At 30.0% G+C, this 21,672-nt stretch overlaps 1 protein-coding gene across 1 annotated transcript in view; it reads left to right on the forward strand.

Moving 5' to 3' along the window:
* Positions 1-21,672, forward strand: part of SI (sucrase-isomaltase) — a gene marked incomplete at both ends in the record, with an annotated part of 83,579 nt that overhangs the window by 37,672 nt on the left and 24,235 nt on the right. Inside the window, 11 exons of the mRNA XM_081077091.1 lie at positions 1,123-1,278; positions 3,734-3,937; positions 5,852-6,006; positions 7,688-7,856; positions 9,688-9,784; positions 9,876-9,988; positions 10,082-10,207; positions 11,747-11,875; positions 12,604-12,714; positions 14,432-14,494; positions 20,424-20,540. Of these exons, the coding sequence (XP_080933217.1) occupies positions 1,123-1,278; positions 3,734-3,937; positions 5,852-6,006; positions 7,688-7,856; positions 9,688-9,784; positions 9,876-9,988; positions 10,082-10,207; positions 11,747-11,875; positions 12,604-12,714; positions 14,432-14,494; positions 20,424-20,540 (1,440 nt within the window). The remainder of the gene's footprint in view (positions 1-1,122; positions 1,279-3,733; positions 3,938-5,851; positions 6,007-7,687; positions 7,857-9,687; positions 9,785-9,875; positions 9,989-10,081; positions 10,208-11,746; positions 11,876-12,603; positions 12,715-14,431; positions 14,495-20,423; positions 20,541-21,672) is intronic.

A 21,672-nucleotide genomic window follows, 5' to 3' on the forward strand; every position in this document is an offset into this window, starting at 1 on the left:
CTTGGGAAGCTATGCACTAATACCAGCTCCTAGTCCACGCTTCAAAGCAATTTTCTGGAATGGCCATCAGAGCTGTTGCCATATTACCCTCGATGTCCTGAATGTTATCAAAATGTCTTCGTTTCAATATTTCCTTTATCTTTGGGTAAAGAAAGAAGTCATTGGGGGCCAGATCAGGTGAGTAGGGAGGGTGTTCCAATACAGTTATTTGTTTACTGTATAAAAACTCCCTCACAGACAATGCCCTGTGAGCTGGTACATTGTCGTGATGCAAGAGCCATGAATTGTTGGTGAAAAGTTTAGGTCATCTAACTTTTTCACACAGCCTTTTCAGCACTTCCAAATAGTAAACTTGGTTAACTGTCCAGTTGGTACAAATTCATAATGAATAATCCCTCTGATATTAAAAAAGATTAGCAACATCATTGCAACAAGTTCACAAGCTTAATTGTCAGACCTATATATATCCATGTGTACATGCATATATATAAAGCTATTCTCCCATTTTTTTTTTTAGCTAGTAATGTATTATCTATCACCCCTCTCACTTGTTTCTCAAATATTTTAAGCAGTGGATAAACTTAGGGACAAAATTAAAGAAATACATATTCCACTCCTCTGACTCTGGGAGCCTCCATACCAATCAAGTTGGTCAACTTTTTCTTCCCTGTTTTTTCCTTGAGGGACCTTACATTTACTTAATACCTAGTATACCCCAGGTATTATACTAGGTGTTTTAAATTTCACATATCATTCATTTTTTATGCAACTCCTTTTAGTAGGGGTCCCCATTTACAGGAGTAGAAAATTGAGGATAAGCAATTTTCCCAGACTCATGAACATTAAATGACAGAACTGTGAATTGAACTCATGTCTAGATTTAAAGAAAATGCTTTTCATCTGTGGTTTACAATTCTCATCGTTTTTCTGTCTTGAGGTTCTGTTCATTTCAGTGTCATGACGTATTTTCTCCTTTCTATTATGTTCTTTAAGTATTATATTAAAACTGTTTATGAACTTGATTTGAAGAATTGGTATGGTTGCCATATTTCATAGATATTTAATATTTTTTAATTGTACAATGGTCAGAAATATTCTTTAATGCTTTCTTTGTCTTCAAAGAGTCTCCTAATTTACAGTCTCAAGTTTAACCTGGGAAAAAACTTTACCATTCAATGGAAACAAAATTTCTCAGAAAACGAAAGGTTTAATTGTTACCCAGATACAGACTCTGTAACTAAGGAAAACTGTGAAGAACGTGGCTGTAAATGGGACAAGGTAATAAGAATTTTAATTGTGATTCATGATATGCCTTTCACATAAGCATTTCAATTAAACTCTACATATTATAATTTTTATTCTACAGTATATATTCCAAATTTATCTAGATAAGCATTTAGAATTTGAAATTAGGACTTCTGATATAAAAATTTGTATCTTAATTAATGCTACAAAAACATAGCTTACTAAATGCCAGACTAAATGAAACTGTAAGTTGCTTTTCAGGCACTTTGGATAGTGTAAATTTATTTAATAAAATAGTACTATATTTATTGCACTGTATTAAATGTTGGTTATAGCTAACTAGCCTAATTAAACAAGATATTGCTGGTAGGGAACAGTCTTTCAAAGCATCATCTCAAGTTACTGAAAGTTCTAAAACTGATTGATGGGCTATATCTGTTTTACTAAGAGGTGATAACTTCTAACCAATTATTTGGGTCATCCTTTCAACAGAATGATGAAGGCTATAGATGGCAGAAGTTATTATAGGAAGGGATATAAGAAGAGTTCCGTCTTGCTATGCTTATGTTTCAAATTCTCAGCTTTTGCTTCCATCACTGGGTTTTCTCAGCAGAAGCATTTATTTTGAATAACCAGGAAATTAAATGCATGTGTGATATGACTGGAAAGAGTTAAGACACATCTACTAGCAACTTCCCAGGAATGCTTACATTTATATAAGGAAATATGTAATTGCTCCCAGAGACACTACCACCATTTTTCTCCAGTGAAATTGCCACCAGAGAAACTGTCCCCATTTCTCTCCAATGTTGATAATGCAGCATAATCTTCACCATTATGAAAGTTTATGGAAAAATTGAAGAAAGGAAGTGAGGAGGCAAAAACGATTCTGAAATCAATAGAAGACAAATAGCAAAGTATTTTTTCCATGTCTCCAATATCTTCTCTTTAAAACTCAGCTCTTCCTTCAAATCATATCCACCCCCCATTTCATTTAGTGCATACTCACTTCCATTATCAAATCAAATCTAAAGGATGAGTGCTAAAGCAGAAATAACTTCTGCTAAGAAAATGTTAAACTTTTACTTTTCCCAGAACTATTCTTAATTTTAACACCTTACAGATTCTTAGGTCGAGTAAGTGAAGCTTTTTTTTTTTAAATTAAAGTTTATCGGGGTGACAATTGTTAGTAAAGTTACATAGATTTCAGGTGTACAATTCTGTATGACATCATCTATAAATCCCAAGTGAAGCTTTAACATATGATGTTAGACATAAGAAGTCCATTAAATATGAAAATTTAAGGTATAGATAAGCTTCCCTATGTTTCTTTAGACTATGCTATTTATTCATTGATTCATTGAACAAATACTTATTGAGACCTCTTATTTTCTAGGCACTGTTCTAGGTGAATAAATCAACAAAAACCCTCTTCCCTGATAGAGCTTATATTCTAATGTGGGAAAACAAACTGTTGTAGTGCTGTAGTATTCCTATCAGTCAAGAATTGCTTGAAGCTGGCAGCATCAGAAATCTAAAATCTGATTTAGTTAATCAAAATATGTTTTTTGTTTTGTTTTGTTTTTTAACAAATAAAAATCTCAGGGATATTATACTGGACACTCAGTGTCATCAGTGTCTTATATCTATCATTTGTTTTCATCCTCAAGGATGTTTTATGGTTTCTACCATTATATATGCATTTCAGTCCCAGAAGGTGGAAGGACAATGGGTATCCTCATTAATCAGCTTATAACATTTTCCTTTAAGGCAGTTTTTGGTGTCATAGACAACTTCCTCAAAAGCTGGGAAATGTAGATGGGCACATTGCTTCTCTCAACAGTGTAATTTAAAGAATAAAAATGGAGAATGGCCTATGGTAGGGCAAGTAGCCCTCACTGCCACAGTTTATCATTCTTTTTCATAGATCCTATCTTCTACCGCTATATAAACCAAATAGTTGTGATCTTTGGCCACACTTCCTATTTCAAGTACTGGTCAGGATGTTATTGACCAATGTAAGGAACAGGCATGAAATAAGAAATTATATAGTTTTATTATAAGTAAAAGAAAAGAACTTTAACTACATGCCCTTGTGGGGTTTTCGTAGAGCTATTTAACACACAAAAGGCAGTAGTCATTATGAAGAGTAGGAACATGCACGAGGTCAAAATTTATGAGTAATATGCTTAATTGCTGTGAACCCTACATAATTATTCTATTTTTTTCATTGAAATGCTATGACATTTTATCCTTCTGCTCTATCTTTAGAGTCAAAATATAAATATTCTATATAACATTTAAGAGTATGGTATTTTGGGTTGCATAATAGATAGTTTATGCTGTTATTGAAATTTCATTGTATTAAACAATAAAATTTGTAATCACACAATACAACCTGTAACTAAATATGTTTACCTTATTTTTTTTAGAATCAAATATTACAATGCTTACAATTTCTTGCTTTAAACATGTATTACATTTTTAGATTCCTGGATCCAAAGCACCTGAGTGTTACTTTCCTAGGAATGACAACTCTTATTTAGTCCAGTCAACTCAGTATTCACCAATTGGTGTAACAGCTGACCTCCAGCTGAATACTGCAAACCTCCGAATAAAACGACCTTCTACACCTATCTCAACTCTTCGTGTGGAGGTGAAATATCATAAAAATGACATGCTACAGTTTAAGGTATGTTTAATATGAAATATAATATACATGACTTATCTCTCAAGATGAGAGATTTTGAAAAGGTGATTGGATTTTTAATGTAATTTAAGGATTAATTGGGTTGATGACACTTTGATTCTATAAAAATAAAGCTTTTTTTCTTTTACACGATCATGTCCTACATAGTCAGGTGCACAATAAATAAAGCTTCTCATTTTTGCTAACTTGTGAACATGTAGTAATTTTTAAAAAGATATTTAAATTGTTGCTAACTAGGTAAAAAATATAGAATGGACTATGTTGGTTGCCCCCTTAAAATAAACAAACAGAAAACAAAACAGGATGCTTACTATTTCCATATTTTTAAAATAGTGATCTAAATTTTCTGGCCAAAGCATTAACACATACAAAAGAAAAAACAATGTCTTTTACAGTAACACTAACCGATGTTTTGTTTTATTCAAGAGCTCCAAGGGAATCCATTAAAAAAAAAAAAAAAAAAAACTATTACAAATAATAAGATCAGCAGAATGACTAGATATAAAATAATATCTGTAAAAAATGTTTTACTGTATACTATCATTCACCATTTAGAAGCTGAAATGATAGCAAATTTCATTAGCAAAAGTGAATAAGAAATAACCAATCAAACAACCAATAAAATATAAAATATCATAGGAGTAAGTTGACTGTCTATAAGAAAAATTAACTATTAAAAAGTGTTGATAGACATTAAATAAGTACTAAAAAATCCTAAATAAGACTTAAATTTTAAAAAGTTAACTCATGTTAGACCAGTTTATGCTTTTGAATAATTTCCATAGAAATCTCAGTGGAATATTTTTTGAGACTTCATAAAATAACCTAGAAGTTCATCTTTAAAAATAAACATATGAGAATGGCAATAGTTAAAACTTCAAAAAAAAAAGAGATGGTGATAAAATTTACAAAATTGAAACAGTAGTCCTGTAGTTAGAATTACCTGACAGTTTCTTTAAAAAGAATGGCATAAAAAAATATGTGTGTTTGTGTGCGTGTGTGTGTATATATAAAGTAAATCACAAGTGAAAAATAGCTGCATATTTATCTTGTATCTGGCTAGTAAATGTCTTTCAAACCACATATTTTCTACATAAAAATTAAACATGTTTCAAATGAATGAACACTATAAATAATTAAAAGGTAAACAAAAAGTGTATAAATATCTGACACCTGTATCATAAATGGCAAGCAATTTCAAGTGATACAAACAAGAAAAATATTAAAATCCTATAAGCAGACAGTTAACCGAAGAATAAATTAAAAATGGAAATAAAAGTATTAAAATGTGCTCATTAAAAATCAAAATAACAAAAAACAAATTCAAAGAATGGGGAATCGGATTGTTGAATAATTATGTAGAAAAAGGTTCATCCTCATCATCAAGTAAACAGATAACAATTTGTAAAGAAAATGCTTTTAGTGTAACATAAAACAGTATTAGAGTACATATTTTAGTGAGAATATTAATTGATACATTAACTCTGGAAAACAGTTTGCAAGTAGCTATCAAGGGCCGTACAAATGTTAGTGCACTCTGATCTAATACTAACACTGTTAAGAAATGTTCTGAGGAAATAAAGACATGAATAAACATAAATTAACATTAGTATTCTTCGTAGGGTCATACAGATGACAAAATATTGAAACATCATATGGAAAAATGAATTACAAAATATTTTAAAAAGATAAAATGCAATACATACTTTGATCCCATTACCAAAGTATGTATGTATGTGGAATTCAATAGAGGTATATAGGCCATAGAAACAGAATTAAGAATTACATAAACAAAAATTCGAAATATTCTTATTTAAACCATTATCCAAATTATTTAATGATATTTACATATGTCAGCAATAAGAGCAAAATGTTTTCATCCTTTCTCTGTAATAGATTTATGATCCCCATAATAAGAGATATGAAGTTCCAGTACCATTAAACATCCCAACTACACCAACAAGTTCTTATGAAAGTAGACTTTATGATGTTGAAATCAAGGAAAATCCTTTTGGTATCCGGATTCGACGGAGAAGCACGGGACGAGTTATGTAAGTGTTTGAATTATTTGATATGAACAATATTTTGATTTTAGACTAAGAGGGGAAAAGTACGATGGTTATTTTCACAGCTTTCACTGTGCTAGAGTATCATCACACTAAAAATGGTCTCAGTTGTCTTAAATAACTTGGTCTATTTGAAAGTTTTTAAGCAAAACAATTAACAGCACATCATAGGACTGCCATTAAGGATTGTCTAAAATTCCATTTACACTTTGGATATGATTAATTTTATTATTAAATATCAAACTTATTTTTGTAATCAAGTTGAGAATCAAACCAAGACTCCTCTTGAAAAGCAGGATGAGTGTTTGCAAAATGAGTAATTGGAAATGTGTTATGTACCTATTTTATTAGTATTGTTGAAATAGGGTTTATTGGTCCTAGAATCTGATAGAGTTAACACTACCTCTGCCAGGTATCGATGAAAGGAAATTGTTGCATACTTCTAGATATAGGTATTTTTATGCCATACTGAATAAATTTAAGCAAAAGTTATATTTATTTTTGTGAAATGCTCTACACACTATAGTATATTAAAAGATACTTTTATGTAATTTAATCTTCCTATGTTATCCTTTAGAAGATGTGGTCAGGAGGTTTTCAGGAATTGTCAGGAACATTACCCTTGAAACTTATATAATTTTACTGACCAATGTCACCCCAGTAAATTTAATAAAGATAAAAAAATATGAAAGCATTTATTATTCTCTTTAATCAGTTGGAATTGGAACTCCATTAAATTGAAGAATCTTAAAAAAAATCTTTAAAAAAATCTTAATCTTCAAAAAAAAGGATGGTGACAAATGAAGAAAAATATGTTTGTATTTTTTTTTAGAAGTTTTGTTGTTTGACAGTATTTTTGTTCCAAAGAATAATAAGCTCAGTCATTTTGTAAAAAAAAATTCTGGTACAAAGATATACTTATTGTTATTTGGGAATCATTATTCTTTAGTAAACACTATTCCAAATAGTTAATATAAAAATTTAAATATGTACCAAATTCTTTGTAATATTTATGTTTCCTTATGTTGCTAACTTTATTTTTTTCCCTCCTGTTTTATGTTCTTGCAAGTATCTAGAAAAATAATACATTCTCTATAACACATTTCTTCTGGATTTTTGTGTAAATACTGATTTTCTTATAAATACAAAATAAAAGAAGAAGAAAATTTTCGGGAGTATTAAATAAGGAGAGTTTGAAATTCAAATACCCATTATGCTTTAGAGTTTATTTTAATATTGATTTATTTTTATTCTATATGTGGAAAATAGCTTACTGTGATTATCTCCAGGGAACAGGAAAATGGATAACTTTCAGTTTCTAGGACATATATTACTTCCAGGTCATACATTATTTATAACTTCATATTAATTTTATTTTTAAAAGGAATGTGTATCTAAATGTAAACATATGTAATCATATTAATCACATTATAATTCATTATAATAATGCTGAATATTTGAAACATATTTTAGATATTCCTTAACTTAGCCAAAACAAAAATGTATTAGAGTCATTACCTATTTCCATTTGGCATCTTGGTACAACTAAGGTACATAGGGAAAATATCCCTGATTTTTAGATCACCCAAGAAAGAATTACCATTGTTATTTGTGATACTACTTTGTAAATGTTTACAGAAGTAGAATTATTTTCTTGTGTTTTCAGTTGGGATTCTCACCTACCTGGATTTACTTTTAATGACCAGTTCATTCAAATATCTACTCGCCTGCCATCAGAATATATATATGGTTTTGGGGAAGTGGAGCACACAGCATTTAAGAGAGACTTAAACTGGCATACTTGGGGAATGTTCACAAGAGACCAACCCCCTGGTGTAGGTATCGATATTTAACTACCTCATGAGGAAACTAAGACCATGATTATGATCCCAGTCAGCATGTCGGCCTGTACTTTAGTACAAAAGTAATGATAAAGGGGCTAATGATCTCCAGAGCTGTTATAGTGATTTTCTGAAAAACACACAAAATACTTACCTTTTTTTTTTTTTTTTTTTTTTTTAATTTTTTAAAATAAAGTTTTATTAGAACACAGATACACTCATTCATTTCTGTAATAACTATGGCAAAATACTTACCTTTAATAACTAGTGAAAGTAGAGGGTTGGATCAATAACATTGAGTGCAGCGAGAAATCATGTAGTTACCCAATTCCTTACCTTCTCAACTACGTAGAAAGGACATTCAGATTCAGTCAGTATTTCCTGCCAAATCCATGTTTATGCTCAGCTTTTAGAAAATAACTGACTAGGATTTTCCTAAGTTTTTTTCCACTTTTTCAATAATGATTTGATGCTTTTTCCTTCATGTCACCCAACTGTAGTGCATTTTTATGAGTCCATACTGCAGATTACATCTTTAGAAAATGTTTTTATGGCTAATGTCACTTTTCTAAATGAGCATCTTATTAATGGAATACACTTCATGAATATTTAATGCACTGCACAACTAATATTAACTATCATTATTTTAGACATATCATGAAAAAATACGTTTTAATAAACATACTGGCTTATTTCCACTTCCCACATGTGTTGCATACTTAAAGGATATATGAAGTATGAAATTATAAAATGTTTATACTATTGCACCCACTTTATATTGTTAGGTGCTCAAACAACTTTTATTTATATCACAATAGTTCAAACTTAGGTTATAAAAGTGTGTGTTTTTTTCATTTATAACAGTTTGATAAAATATGTTTTACCACAGTTTATCTTTAAAACCCTTTAACATTAGTATTGGTATTATTAGGTCAATATAATCTTTATTCTCAATATGTAAATTTTCCTTCACATGCTATTAATTTACTGGAACTCATTGTTGGCCAAAGATGACAATATGATTGGGGATCATCAACTTACAAGTTTTGTTACCTTTGGCAAGTCAGTTCATGACCCTGAGTGTAGGGTTTTTTTATTCTAAAAAAATAAAAAGATATAGCTAAAAAAGAAATTAAGCACTTTATAAATATGAACTATAAGTTATATATAGTATATAAATATACTATATATATTTATATATAGTATATAAATATACTATATATATTTATATATAGTATAAATATTTATATGTTTATATTTTATATATTTGTTTTTATATAGTTATAAATATTTATATATTTACATATAATGTATCCATATACTATATATACTATATACAATAAATATATATAGTATATATATAGTAAATATAAATGTTATTTTAAATATTATAAGTTATGATATAAACTTAGATATTACCACATCAAGTAATTAAGATGTTGAGCATCTTAATCACTTTAATTATTTTTAGGAAATTATGTTATTGAAAAAGAAGTTCCGATTTGTAAAATAAATTAGGACACATAAAATGTAGAAAGAAATCCAACTACTCTAATACCAATGGTTTTACATGAGTTATGAGGCAACATTTGTGCGTGTTAGAGCATGCCAATATTATTGGCATTCTCTAAAGCAGTGATAGTTCAAATAATGGAAAAATTAATTTCTAGTGGAAATATGTTTAATTAAAACAGTTTGTGTGTGCATAGAAGGAATATTTAAATTTCTAGGGTTAATCTTATAGTGAATTTAAATATCACATTGAGAAAATTCACATGCTATTAATATCTAAATATATATTATGTTTAATTTCTTTTTATTTTAGTATAAACTTAATTCCTATGGATTTCATCCCTATTACATGGCTCTGGAAGATGAGAGCCATGCTCATGGAGTTCTCTTACTTAACAGCAATGCAATGGGTAAAACAATCATTTGTTTAATTTCTCATAGTTTATATAAAAATAATATTTTATACATAGATAAAAATGTAACCATATTTTGGATTTCTAGATGTTACGTTTCAGCCAACTCCTGCTCTCACTTACCGTATAATTGGAGGAATCTTGGACTTTTATATGTTTCTGGGCCCAACTCCAGAAGTTGCAACACAGCAATACCATGAAGTATGATGAAATTTGTTTTTTAAAAAGCATACAGTTTTCTTTATAATGTAAATGATTCTCTTCACAAATAAATTTTTCTTGTTGTTTTCAAAGGTAATTGGCCGACCAGTCATGCCACCTTATTGGGCTTTGGGATTTCAATTATGTCGTTATGGGTACAGAAATACTTCAGAAGTTCAGCAATTATATGATGATATGGTGTCTGCTCAGATCCCTTATGTATGTATATCAACTTTTAAGACTGTGTTACCTATCATTTATAAAAGTAGAATGAAATAACTAAACACTTATATACTTTAGAATTATTTTTAGCATTTGGCAATAATTAAGGCTTAGTTTTTTAGTAGTACTTGATGAATTGGATAGATTTTTATAAAATGTCTTTATCTGATTGATAAAGTAAAAAGGATAATACCATTTTTTTTCTTCTTTCTCTCTAATTCCATGACCTGGAGTTGTACTAAACAAGTCACTGTGCACTTGCATTTCTCTCATAAACTTTGGGTCGCTTAGGTAGTCAGACATATTCTCCATATTCTCTTTAGGTGAGAGTGAGGGTCCCCAGAACCTGTTTGATCAACTGATGTGACCAATTACAGAAAAAGAATTGGGGGTGAAACGGTGATTTTTGCCCTGGAAGAGCTGGCAGTTGTGATATTAGAATACAGACTTAGAGTGCTTAAAGAATATCCTCTTTTCTCAATGTTTGGGAAAATATTCCTAAGTATCCAGAAATAATCGACCCTGTTATTTTATTTTTTAGTGATTTTGAGGAATCCCAGAGATTCTCCTGGTTAACACTTAAGCATTGAAATAGAGAATGCTTGGAGTATATAAAACTCATTCTAAGAAGAAGGAGAAGGACCACATTATAAGACCTTAGTATATGGAGTAGAATCCAATATGTGGTTTCTGAATGTATTATTATGTATTATTATGAATGTATTATTATGATATTAACTGTATAGTTTGATGATATAGAAATATGCATGTCAAATTTTTTTATAAAAAGGGAAGTTTTCCACTTTTTTTTATAACAAGGGATATCCACTATATTAGCCAAATATTTCACAACACCTAGAAGAATAATTGAGCTAATGTCTATTAACAGAAATTAATTGACAAATTTGTTATTTAGGCCTAAATTAAAATTTTAATAACATTTGAATGTTTATTAGTTTAAGCATATTTGTAAATACCTATTTCTAAGCAATATTTTGCTTATTTAAGCTTGGGTATTATTCTAAAAATGAGTTTGGTGGATAATAAATGAAAAAGCTTAAAATAATTAATAGACATACTAATAATTCTCTCTTCCCCTTTTGCAATATGACAATTATTTAAAATTATTCTGTATGTGCTTTGTTTCCAGAAATAGAGCAATACCCGTTTCCGTGTAATGTACAAAATTCCAATTTAACGTAATTTCATAGCCTCATAATTCCTTTAATCCTATCTTACTGTTTCCTTTGGGAATTATATAACAAAAGATACTGATTTGAAAGAATTTTTACTTCTAAATCAAAATTTTTAAATGAGCTATTAAGAAAACAAAACATTTATATGAACTTAAAATATTTTGCCTGTTTACATGCTACTTTTATTCCTTGAGAACTGCATTACTTGATTAATTCTCTTTAGGATCGAGTGAAGAGGCATTGAAACTTTCATATTGCTAATACTTGAAAAGTATGATAGAATGTTACTCACTTGCTTTTGTGTTTCTTACCCCACTACCACAATTCTCATATTTTTCAGGATGTTCAATACACAGACATTGATTACATGGAAAGGCAACTAGACTTTACAATTGGGGAAAGATTCCATGACCTTCCTCAGTTTGTTGACAAAATAAGAGGTGAAGGAATGAGATACATTATTATCCTGGTCAGTATTTATATTTTATATTATCTGAGTCTTACTATCTTGAATTTATTAAATTTACTCTCCTAGAATGAGGGTACTGGAAGGCATTTAAAAATAGGAAGTACATAACTTTAGATTCTACTCTCAAATCTAAAAGCTTTCTTATTTTAACACATTATTTTATTTATGTGAGTTGCCACCAGGGTACCTTTATACTTGAGATATCTTTAGAGATCTAAGGCTAAAGCTGGGAGTCAAAGACAAGCTAGATTTTAGTGATCACCAAAGCTGTAAACTGGCCTTAATTTAGAGAAGCTATCACAAAGTGATGATGGATTTTCTATTCCTATACAATTTTCAAACCATTCTCTAGGACTGCTTCTTATGCTCATCATGTTTAAAAATTTGCCTTCAAGTTGGTGATTGGGTGGGGAAAATATTTTATCAATATCTCAGAGGAAGCAAGCTTCCCAGCCAGAAATACCACTGTAGAAATAAAACAAAAATGTTAGTAATCTTGCTTGAAATCAGAGTAAAATACATTTTCAAAAGTTCTTAAAATTTTCTTCTAAAGTATTTAGAAGTCCAGCTAGAACACCAAAATTTATATCATCAGTCCATTTCTCTGTCTGTGTGAGCATAATATAATGATAATGTAGTAATGGAAATTTATAATGCTCCATAAAATCTACCAAGAGGCTCTACTTTTATTTCATAGCTACCTGGTTTGTATTTCATTTCAATTTTAGGATCCAGCAATTTCAGGAAATGAAACGAAGCCTTACCCTACATTTTCAAGAGGACAAGAGAAAGATGTCTTTGTCAAATGGCCTAACACCAGTGATATTTGTTGGGCAAAGGTACTGAATTGACCTTGAAATGAAATACAAATAAATATGCTATTTCATTGAAAGTTTCTATTGAATAAAAAAAACTGTTAAAAACATATTGAGAGGGAGTGATATATTATACAAAATGTGAAAGTTTCATAACTGATGAAGAAATAATATATACTCTTTAAGTTCAATCCAAATTATTAGAAACAGAGAAAGAATTCATACAAGTTGTATGTCCAAATACTATTTGTTTCATCTTTAAAATGTATTTTATTGTATTTCTTATTTCATTATAAAACTACCATTAATAAGATGGTGATTCATTATTCTATTCTATACTGCAATAGTCATTTAAATGATTGTACTTCTCTTAAAAACATCATTAATAAAATAAACAATGTTTTTAAGGGCTATACTTATATTCTTGATTTGAACAAGGAATATAATTCATTGCATTGCATTTAATAAATAATATTCAGACCTGGGTATATTAATATATTATAGGAAATATCCTGATTTGGCTTGCATTTAAAAAGAGTAAATGAAAAATATTCACTAGTCATAACTAAAAGGAAGAAAAAAAATCTGTAATGGGAGACAAAATTAAATGCAATGTGGGATGCTTTTTGGATCTTGGACCAAAAATAGGACATTAGTGATAAAAGTAGTAAAACTCAAACAAGGCCTGTAGATTAGTTAATAGTATTGTATTGATGTTATTTTTTTGTGTGTGATAATTGTACAGTAGTTATAAATATGTTAATATTAAGGAAGCAGGGTAAAGAACATACAAAAACTCTAGGTATAATTTTTGCAGCTTTACTGTAAGTTTGAAAATAACTTCAAAATAAAAAGGTTAAAATAGAATAGAAAAAATCCTATGATAAACGTAGTGAAAGATCATATTTTAAGAAACATGCAATTAGAGAGTATGATTTTGACCATAGAAGGATTTTTTTCCTTCCTATTTTTTTGTCATTCTATATTTCTATACATTTTCTTAGATTTCTACCCCTTATTCCATTCCTTCACTATTCCCTATTAGCAACAAATCCTTTGTAGGTAATTATTTGTTTGGTAATTATTCACATTTTTACATGGGACTCTCTGATTTCTATAGCATAGATTTAAATTCCTAGATTTTCAGAATGATTGAATTTGGGCTCTGTTTTGTGTGTTTGTGGTTGCTGTGGAGGAAAACATTGGTATGCAGGGAGGCAGGGGTAGAAGTGGGGTGGGAAAATAGGAGTGAAGGAAAATAAAATTTGATGTTAACTGTGAAAATCAAAAAGATATTTGCCTCAGTATGGCATTGTCCAATTCAGATCTTTAATAGCTTTCAAATTAAAATATATTTATTGTTTTTAGATTTTAATAATTGTAGAAACAATTGTAGAAACAATATACTACATTAAATTAAATTAATTTATGGTTTTTATATTATTCTTGACCAGACCTTTGGTTATATGTATTGGGTTCAAAATCATAACCTACAAGAAAGGTTGTCTTTTTTTGTTCTTATTTGCCTTATTAAAGAAAAAAAAATATGGAAAATAGGAATGGTTTGCAAATAGCACATATGCCAAAACAAAAACTGGAAAAAAAATAACTGAAAGAACTAGTGATCTGTGATCTTGAGTCAATAATATGCCTCTAAAACTCTATTGTAATTTATTTACAACCCAGTCACATCATACTGAATTTATTTTAAACTGTTTTCCAATTTCTTCTTTCTTTATAGGTTTGGCCAGATTTACCTAATGTAACAATAGATGAAAATCTGTCTGAAGATGAAGCTGTTAATGTAAGTTTTACATTCATGAACTATACAATGAAAAGAAAGTCAGCACTTGGATTTAATTATCACTTTGACCAATTATTCAATGTGAATGATTTTCCTTAAAAAAGTTGATGGCTGATTTTTTAATGATCATATCAGACTATATTTAGATTAAGTGTTTTCCCTGTATACCAACATATGTCAGTCACTCTATTAAGCAGTTTTACACTTTATCTTGTTTAATGTAAGCAAGGATTTTTTTTTGTTGTGGTAAAAACACTTAACCTGACATATACCCACTTAAGTTTTTAAGTTTACAATACAGCATTCCTGACCCCTGTGACAGTGATGTACATCAGATAATTAGAACCTAATTGTGATTTTATGACTATTGAATAGCAACTCCCTATTGCCCCCAGACCCCAGCCTCTGATAACCACCATTCCACTCTTTGGTTCTGTGAATTTGACTATTTTACATACCTCACATGAGTGGAACCAGGTAGTATTTATCCTTCTGTGACTGGCTTGTTTTGCTCAACATAATATCCGTGTCATCACATATTTCAGGATTTCCTTCTTTTGTAAGACTGAATAGTATTCCATTACATGTATATACTACATTTTTTTTAAATCAGTTCATCCATTCATAGACATTTAAGTTATTTTAACGCCTTCACTCTTGTGAATAGTACAGCAATAAGGATGGGAGTTTGATATCTCTTTGAGATCCTGATTTCAAGTGTTTTCCAATAAATGCCCCAAAATGAGATTGTTGTATCATATGGTAGTTTCATTTTTTAAGTTTTTGAGGAATCTCCATACATTACCGATACTTGTCTTTTATATTTTGGATAATAGCCAGCCTAGCAGGTGTGAGGTGATTTCACCTTGCATTGTGATTTTGACTTGCATTTCCCTGATGATAAGTGAAGTTGAACATCTCTTCATCGACTTGGCCATTTATTTGTATGTGTTCTTTAGAAACATACTTAATCAAATCTTTGCCCATTTTTAAGTGTGTTATTGTGTGTGTGTATGCATGTGTGTGCATGTGTGTGTCTGAGTTCCTTATATACTTTGGCAATTCACTCTTTATCTGCTATATTTGTGCAAATATTTTCTCCCATTCTGTAGGTTCCATTTTCACTTTATTGTTTCCTTTGCTGTGTAGAAACATTTTAGTTAGATGTAGTGACAATTGCCTATTTTTTGCTTTTTGTTTCACATCCATGAAATGTTTGCTAAGACCAGTGTCATGAAGTTTTTCATCTATGTTTTCTCTTAAAAATTTTGCTGTTGCAAATGTTACATTTAAGGCTTTCGTCCATTATTAGCTCATTTTTTTGTTTATAGTGTAAGATAGGGGTCTAATTTCATTCTTCTGCAGGTGAATATCCAGTTTTCTCATCACCGTCATTTAAGAGACCATCCTTTTCCCTTTGCATATTCTTGGCTCCCTTGTTGAAGATCAGTTAAGTCTGTATTTGTTGATTTATTTCTGTGTTCTCTATTCTGTGCCATTGATCTGTATGACTATTTGTATGCTGAACCTACTGTTTTAATTACTATAGCTTTGGAATATATTTTGAAATGAGAAAATGTGATAACTCCAGCTTTTTTCTATTTTTTCAAGATTATTTTGGCTATTTAGGGTTTTTTTGTGTGGTTCCAAATTAATTGTAGCATTGTCGTTTTTTTCTATTTCTGTAAATGATGCCATTGGAATTTTGATAGAGATTGCTATGAATCTATAGATTGCTTTGGGTCGTGTGGACATTTTAAAAATATTATTTTTTTCGATCCATGAACAGGGATATCTGTTCTATTTGTTTGTGTCTTTCTCAATATCCTTTAGCAACATTTTGTAGTTTTCAGTATATAAATTATTCACTTCTTTACTTAAGTTAATTCCTAAGTATTTTTGCTATTATAAATGCAATTGTTTTCCTAATTTCCGTTTTAGATAGTTCATCATTAGTGTATAGAAATACTACTGATTTTTGCATGTTTATTTTTATCCTGCATCTTTACTGAATTTGTTTATTAGTTCTAACAGTTTGTGTGTGTGTGTGTGTGTGTGTGTGTGTGTGTGTGTGTGTACTTTAGAGTTTTCTACATAGAAGAGTATGTCATCCACAAACAGAGACACTTCTTCCTTTCTAATGTGGATTTTTTATTTTTTTTTCTGTTTTGTGCCTAGTTGTTCTGGCTAGGATTGTTAGTACTTTGTTAAATAGAAGTGGCAAGAGTGAGCATCCTTGCCTTGTTTCTGATATTATAGGAAAAACTTTTTTCCTGAATCAGTATGATATTAGATGTAGTTGTTTAATATATAGCCCTCATTGTGTTATGGTAATTTCCTTCTATTCCTAGTTTGAGAGTTTTTATCATGAAAGGATGTTGAATTTTGTCTAACACCTTTCTGCAATGTTTGTTGAGCTCATATGTAATTTTTATTCTTTATTATGTTTATGTGGTATATCACATTATTTGATTTTTATATGTTAAAATCACAGATACATGTCTTGTATATGTTATGTCTTTTATATGTTAAAATCACAGATACATGTCTTGTATCACAGAAACAAATCCCCCTTGTTCATGGAGTATGATCCTTTTAATATACTATTGAATATGGTTTTCTAGTATTTTATTGAGGATGTTTGCATTTATAGTCATCGGGGATATTGTTCTATATTTGTTTGTTTGTTTGTTTTTGTTTCTGGTTTTGTTCTGTGCGTGTGTGTGTGTGTGTGTGTGTGTGTGGTATCTTTGACTTTGGAATCAGGGTGATCCTGGCCTCTTAAAATGAGTTTGAAAGTATTCTCTTCACATCAGTTTTTTTCTGGGTGAATTCGAGAAGAATCGACATTAATTCTTTCTTAAATGTTCGGTAGAATTAACCAGTGAATCCCTCTGGTCCTGGACTTTTTTCTGTTGGGAAATTTTTGATTATCAGTTCAATGTCCTTACAAGTAATTGGTATGTTCATTTTTTCTATTTATTCATGATTCAGTCTGGTTAAGTTATAATATTAGGAATTTATCTATTTGTTTTTCTAGTTTACCCAATTTATTAGTATATAATTGTTCATACCGCATTTCCCTGAAAATAAGACATAGCCAGACCATCATCTCTAATGCTTCTTTTGGAGTAAAAATTAATATAAGACTTGGTATTATATTATATTTATTATATTATTATATTTTATTAATTGACTAGGTCTTATATTAAAATAAAACCAGGTCTTATATTAATTTTTGCTCCCAAAAACCTATTAGAGCTGATGATCTGGCTGGATCTTATTTTAGGGGAAACAGGGTAGTAGTCTTTTATGATCCTTTTTATTTCTGTGGCATTATATGGAGTTTCTCATCTTCCATATCTGATTCAATTTACTTGACTTTTCTCTCTCTCTCTCTCTCTCTCTCTCTCTCTCTCTCTCTCTCTCTCTCTCTCATTTTTAGGTAGTGTGGCTAGCAGTTTGTCAATTTTGTATATGCTGTCTTCACAAAACTCTGTTTAAAATTGAGGACACACATACACTGAAAGTGAAAGGGTAAAGAAAAAGAGATCCCATACAAATGACAACGAAAAGAGAGCAGGAGTGGCTATACTTATCTCATAAAATAGATTTTAAGTCAAAAACTCTCACAGGAGACATTACATACTGATAAATGGATCAAGTCTTCAGGAAGATATAACAAGTATAAATATATATGCACCTAATAGCACGGAACCTAAATGTATAAAGCAAACATTGACAGGACTGGATTGAGAAGTACACAGTAATAAAATAATAGGAGGAGACTTCAGCATTTCACTTTCAATAATGAATAGAACATACAGACAGAAAATCAATAAAGAAGCAATGTACTTAAACAACTCTACAGACCATATGAACTTAATAGATTTATACAGAACATTCTACCAAACAGCAGCAGAATACACATTCTTCTTAAGAGCACATGGAACATTCTCCAGGCTATATCACATTATATCACAAAACAAGTGGTAGCAAATTTAACAATGTTGAAATCACACCAAGTATGTTTTCTGGCAATGATGGTATAAAACTGAAATCTATATCAGAGGAAAAACCTGAAAATTCACAAATATGAGGAAATTAAACAACACAATTTTGAACAACTAATAGGTTAAAGAGAAATTAAAAGAGAAATTGGAAAATGTGTTGAGATAAGCAAAATTAAAATATAGCATACTAAAACATAGGGGATGCAGCAAAAGGAATACTAAGAGGAAAATTTATAATAATAAATGTCTTTATTAAAGAAGAAGAAAGATCTCAAATAAACAACCTAAGTCAGTATCTCCAAGAACTATGAAAAGAAGAATAAACTAAGCCCTAAGCTTGAAGAAAGGAAATGATAAAGATTAGACCAGAAATTAATGAAATAAAAAGTAACAATAGAAAAAAAAATAAATGAAACTCATAGTTAGCAATTTTTTAGGTAGATCACATTATAATAATTAAATCATATAAGTTCATGTAAAAATTCAAGTTCAGTGTGAAAAATTTCAATACCATTTTTACTTAAAACTTACCAAATTATTTCTAAAGTAGAGTCAAAAGATTACGGAATCTGATAAAGGTTTTTGAGGAAAAAAGTCAGAGTTTTATCTTAGTTGGAGTTCTATTCATTAATCTTGGGTAATATTAGCAACACATGATCTCTTTATATAGATTTTAGAGTGCAGCTTCAATTTACAGTGGTGTATGTAGAATCACCTGGGATACTCTTCCATAAAAGGTATAAACATGTTGGATCACATGTACCTGATGAAACTTCTGGATATAACCAATTATTTCTATTAAAACAATAAAAGCAACCAACTGAAAACAAACAAACAAAAAATAGTAAAATAAATGAGTTGTGGAAATAGCAGAACAATGGAAATTACAAAACAAAATGTGGTATTTCCTTTTTTACTATTTCTCATTATGATCTATAGGAGATCCTAGCATTGAAAATATTCATTGACTGTAACTTCACTGAGCCTTTTTTCCTTATGAGTAAAATATAATTTGGGGCAAAATGACTAAATGAAGTCCCTTTTAACTCTGAAAATACCCATGATATATGTTTTGCAAATCCTTATATCTCCTATTCTCTGCATTTTCTATATGCACAATGCCCTATACTGTTCATGGAGAAGACTGTTCTGGCAGTTACTACATAGTCCTAAAATGTGACAGAAAACATGCAGGTGATGCTATGTGTTTTAGGCAGTTGATTTACCTGCAAAAGGTCAATCCTCTGCTAACACACAGACTCTGACCTTGGAATTTATATGGGTAGGTTGGCAAGTAGGGAATTTTCTTGGTAGATAAAAGAGTAAATCATCTCTTGTCTGATGGGGTTGGGAGGATTAGATGTGAGAGAGAAAAATAAAAAGTTGAGATGGTGGAACAATATATTGGATCTGGAAGTGCAGAATGCCAGGTAAACACAAATTTTTTTTATCAGAAAAACAGGCTAAACCACCATGCTCCACAAAGGTAAAGCCGCAGAATAGGTCTGTAAAGATGAAGAGGAAAAAACTTCCCCATCACTATAAGAAACACTGAAAATATATTTCTATGTGTTTTGAACTGTTTCTTTACAATTTATATAGAATCCCAAGGCTGCTCTCTTCTGTATTTTTACTCTCCATTGCTGCTGGTCTGGTTGAGAGAAATTGCATTCATTTATGTAATCAAAGTTGATACAGGTTGCCTTCATTATCACTTGTGCACAACTTATGAATCTGACAGATAAATGTCTGACTTAGACACACATGGTCTCTCTTATAATTTTTTTTCTTTTTTTTTTATTTAATGAGGTAAGGGTATAACTTTATTTTCCCAGATGGATAGATGTTTCCGTGTGAACTAAATTTAGAATCTCTAATGATTTTATATACGTCGGTTTGAATCTTATGTTTTTTAGGCTTCCAGAGCTCATGTAGCTTTTCCAGATTTCTTCAGGAATTCCACAGCAGAGTGGTGGGAAAGGGAAATTATAGATTTCTACAATAACCAGATGAAGTTTGATGGCTTGTGGATTGTAAGTCAACTTTTACTAATGTATATTCTAAGTTATTAATTGTGTATTGATCATACAAAGTTCTTACTGGATTCTAATAGTGTCAGTAAAGTATTCCTTGTGAAAATCAGCTCATTTCCTTTTTCCATAAAGCTTTCTTTTGCAAAGGACTGCTAACGTACAGTTTTACGTAATTGAATGCTATTTCCTGAATATTGAAGTAGAATATATTCACCTTGACCAAGGAACCAAAATAACCTTTTTTTCTAACTATTTATAAGTATTTATAAACATTTATTTTATTTTCATTCAGTGTAGATATAAATCTCACACTCAACTCTGTCTTTGGTGTAAGAAATTATAATCTACATTTTTGGCAAAATTATCTCTCAAACAATTTCTAATTATAGGTGTAAATTTAAAAAGTGGGTAATAAGATTTTTAATAATATAATTTTGAGATAGCATAAAAAAAGAGTTTACCACAAGTAAATAATTTAATACAGGATATTTTATATTATACTTCTCTAGATTTTTGGAGGTGACATTTCTTTGTTGATTTTTTATGCATTATATGCATTAATTTACTCTTTTTTCTTTTTTTTAATTAAAGTTTATTGTGGTGACAATTGTTGGTAGAGTTACATAGGTTTCAGGTGTACAATTCTGTAATACATCATCTACATATCACATTGTGTGTTCACTACCCAGAGTCAGTTCTCCTTCCATCACCATATATTTGATCCCTTTTACCCTCATCTACCACCCACCTACCTCTATCCTCTGGTAACCACTAAACTACTGTTAAAGAAACCTTTATAAAGGTGCTATTATGTGCAAGCCTTGAAGATATAAAATTATATAAAGCACAGATTTTTTAATTAATGGGAAATACAGGTTTGTTTGATTATAAAATTACGTACTATAAGGGATTCTATTAAAACTATCTCCAGAAATCAAAATTTGACCAGAAAAGATAATATTTTTTCAGGTAGACTAATCACCTTTCAAAAGTAGCTCATTTATTTATTTATTTAGATGATGGTCCCTTTATGTGAAGTTACTACTATCCTGAAATATGTGCTCAATAGAGATACTCTTTAAAGTTTTCTGTATTTGTAAACTATATCTTGTCGTTTTAAAAACTACAAACC

Source organism: Rhinolophus hipposideros (genome assembly GCF_964194185.1).
Source record: "Rhinolophus hipposideros genome assembly, chromosome: 2".
Taxonomy (NCBI): Eukaryota; Metazoa; Chordata; class Mammalia; order Chiroptera; family Rhinolophidae; genus Rhinolophus; species Rhinolophus hipposideros.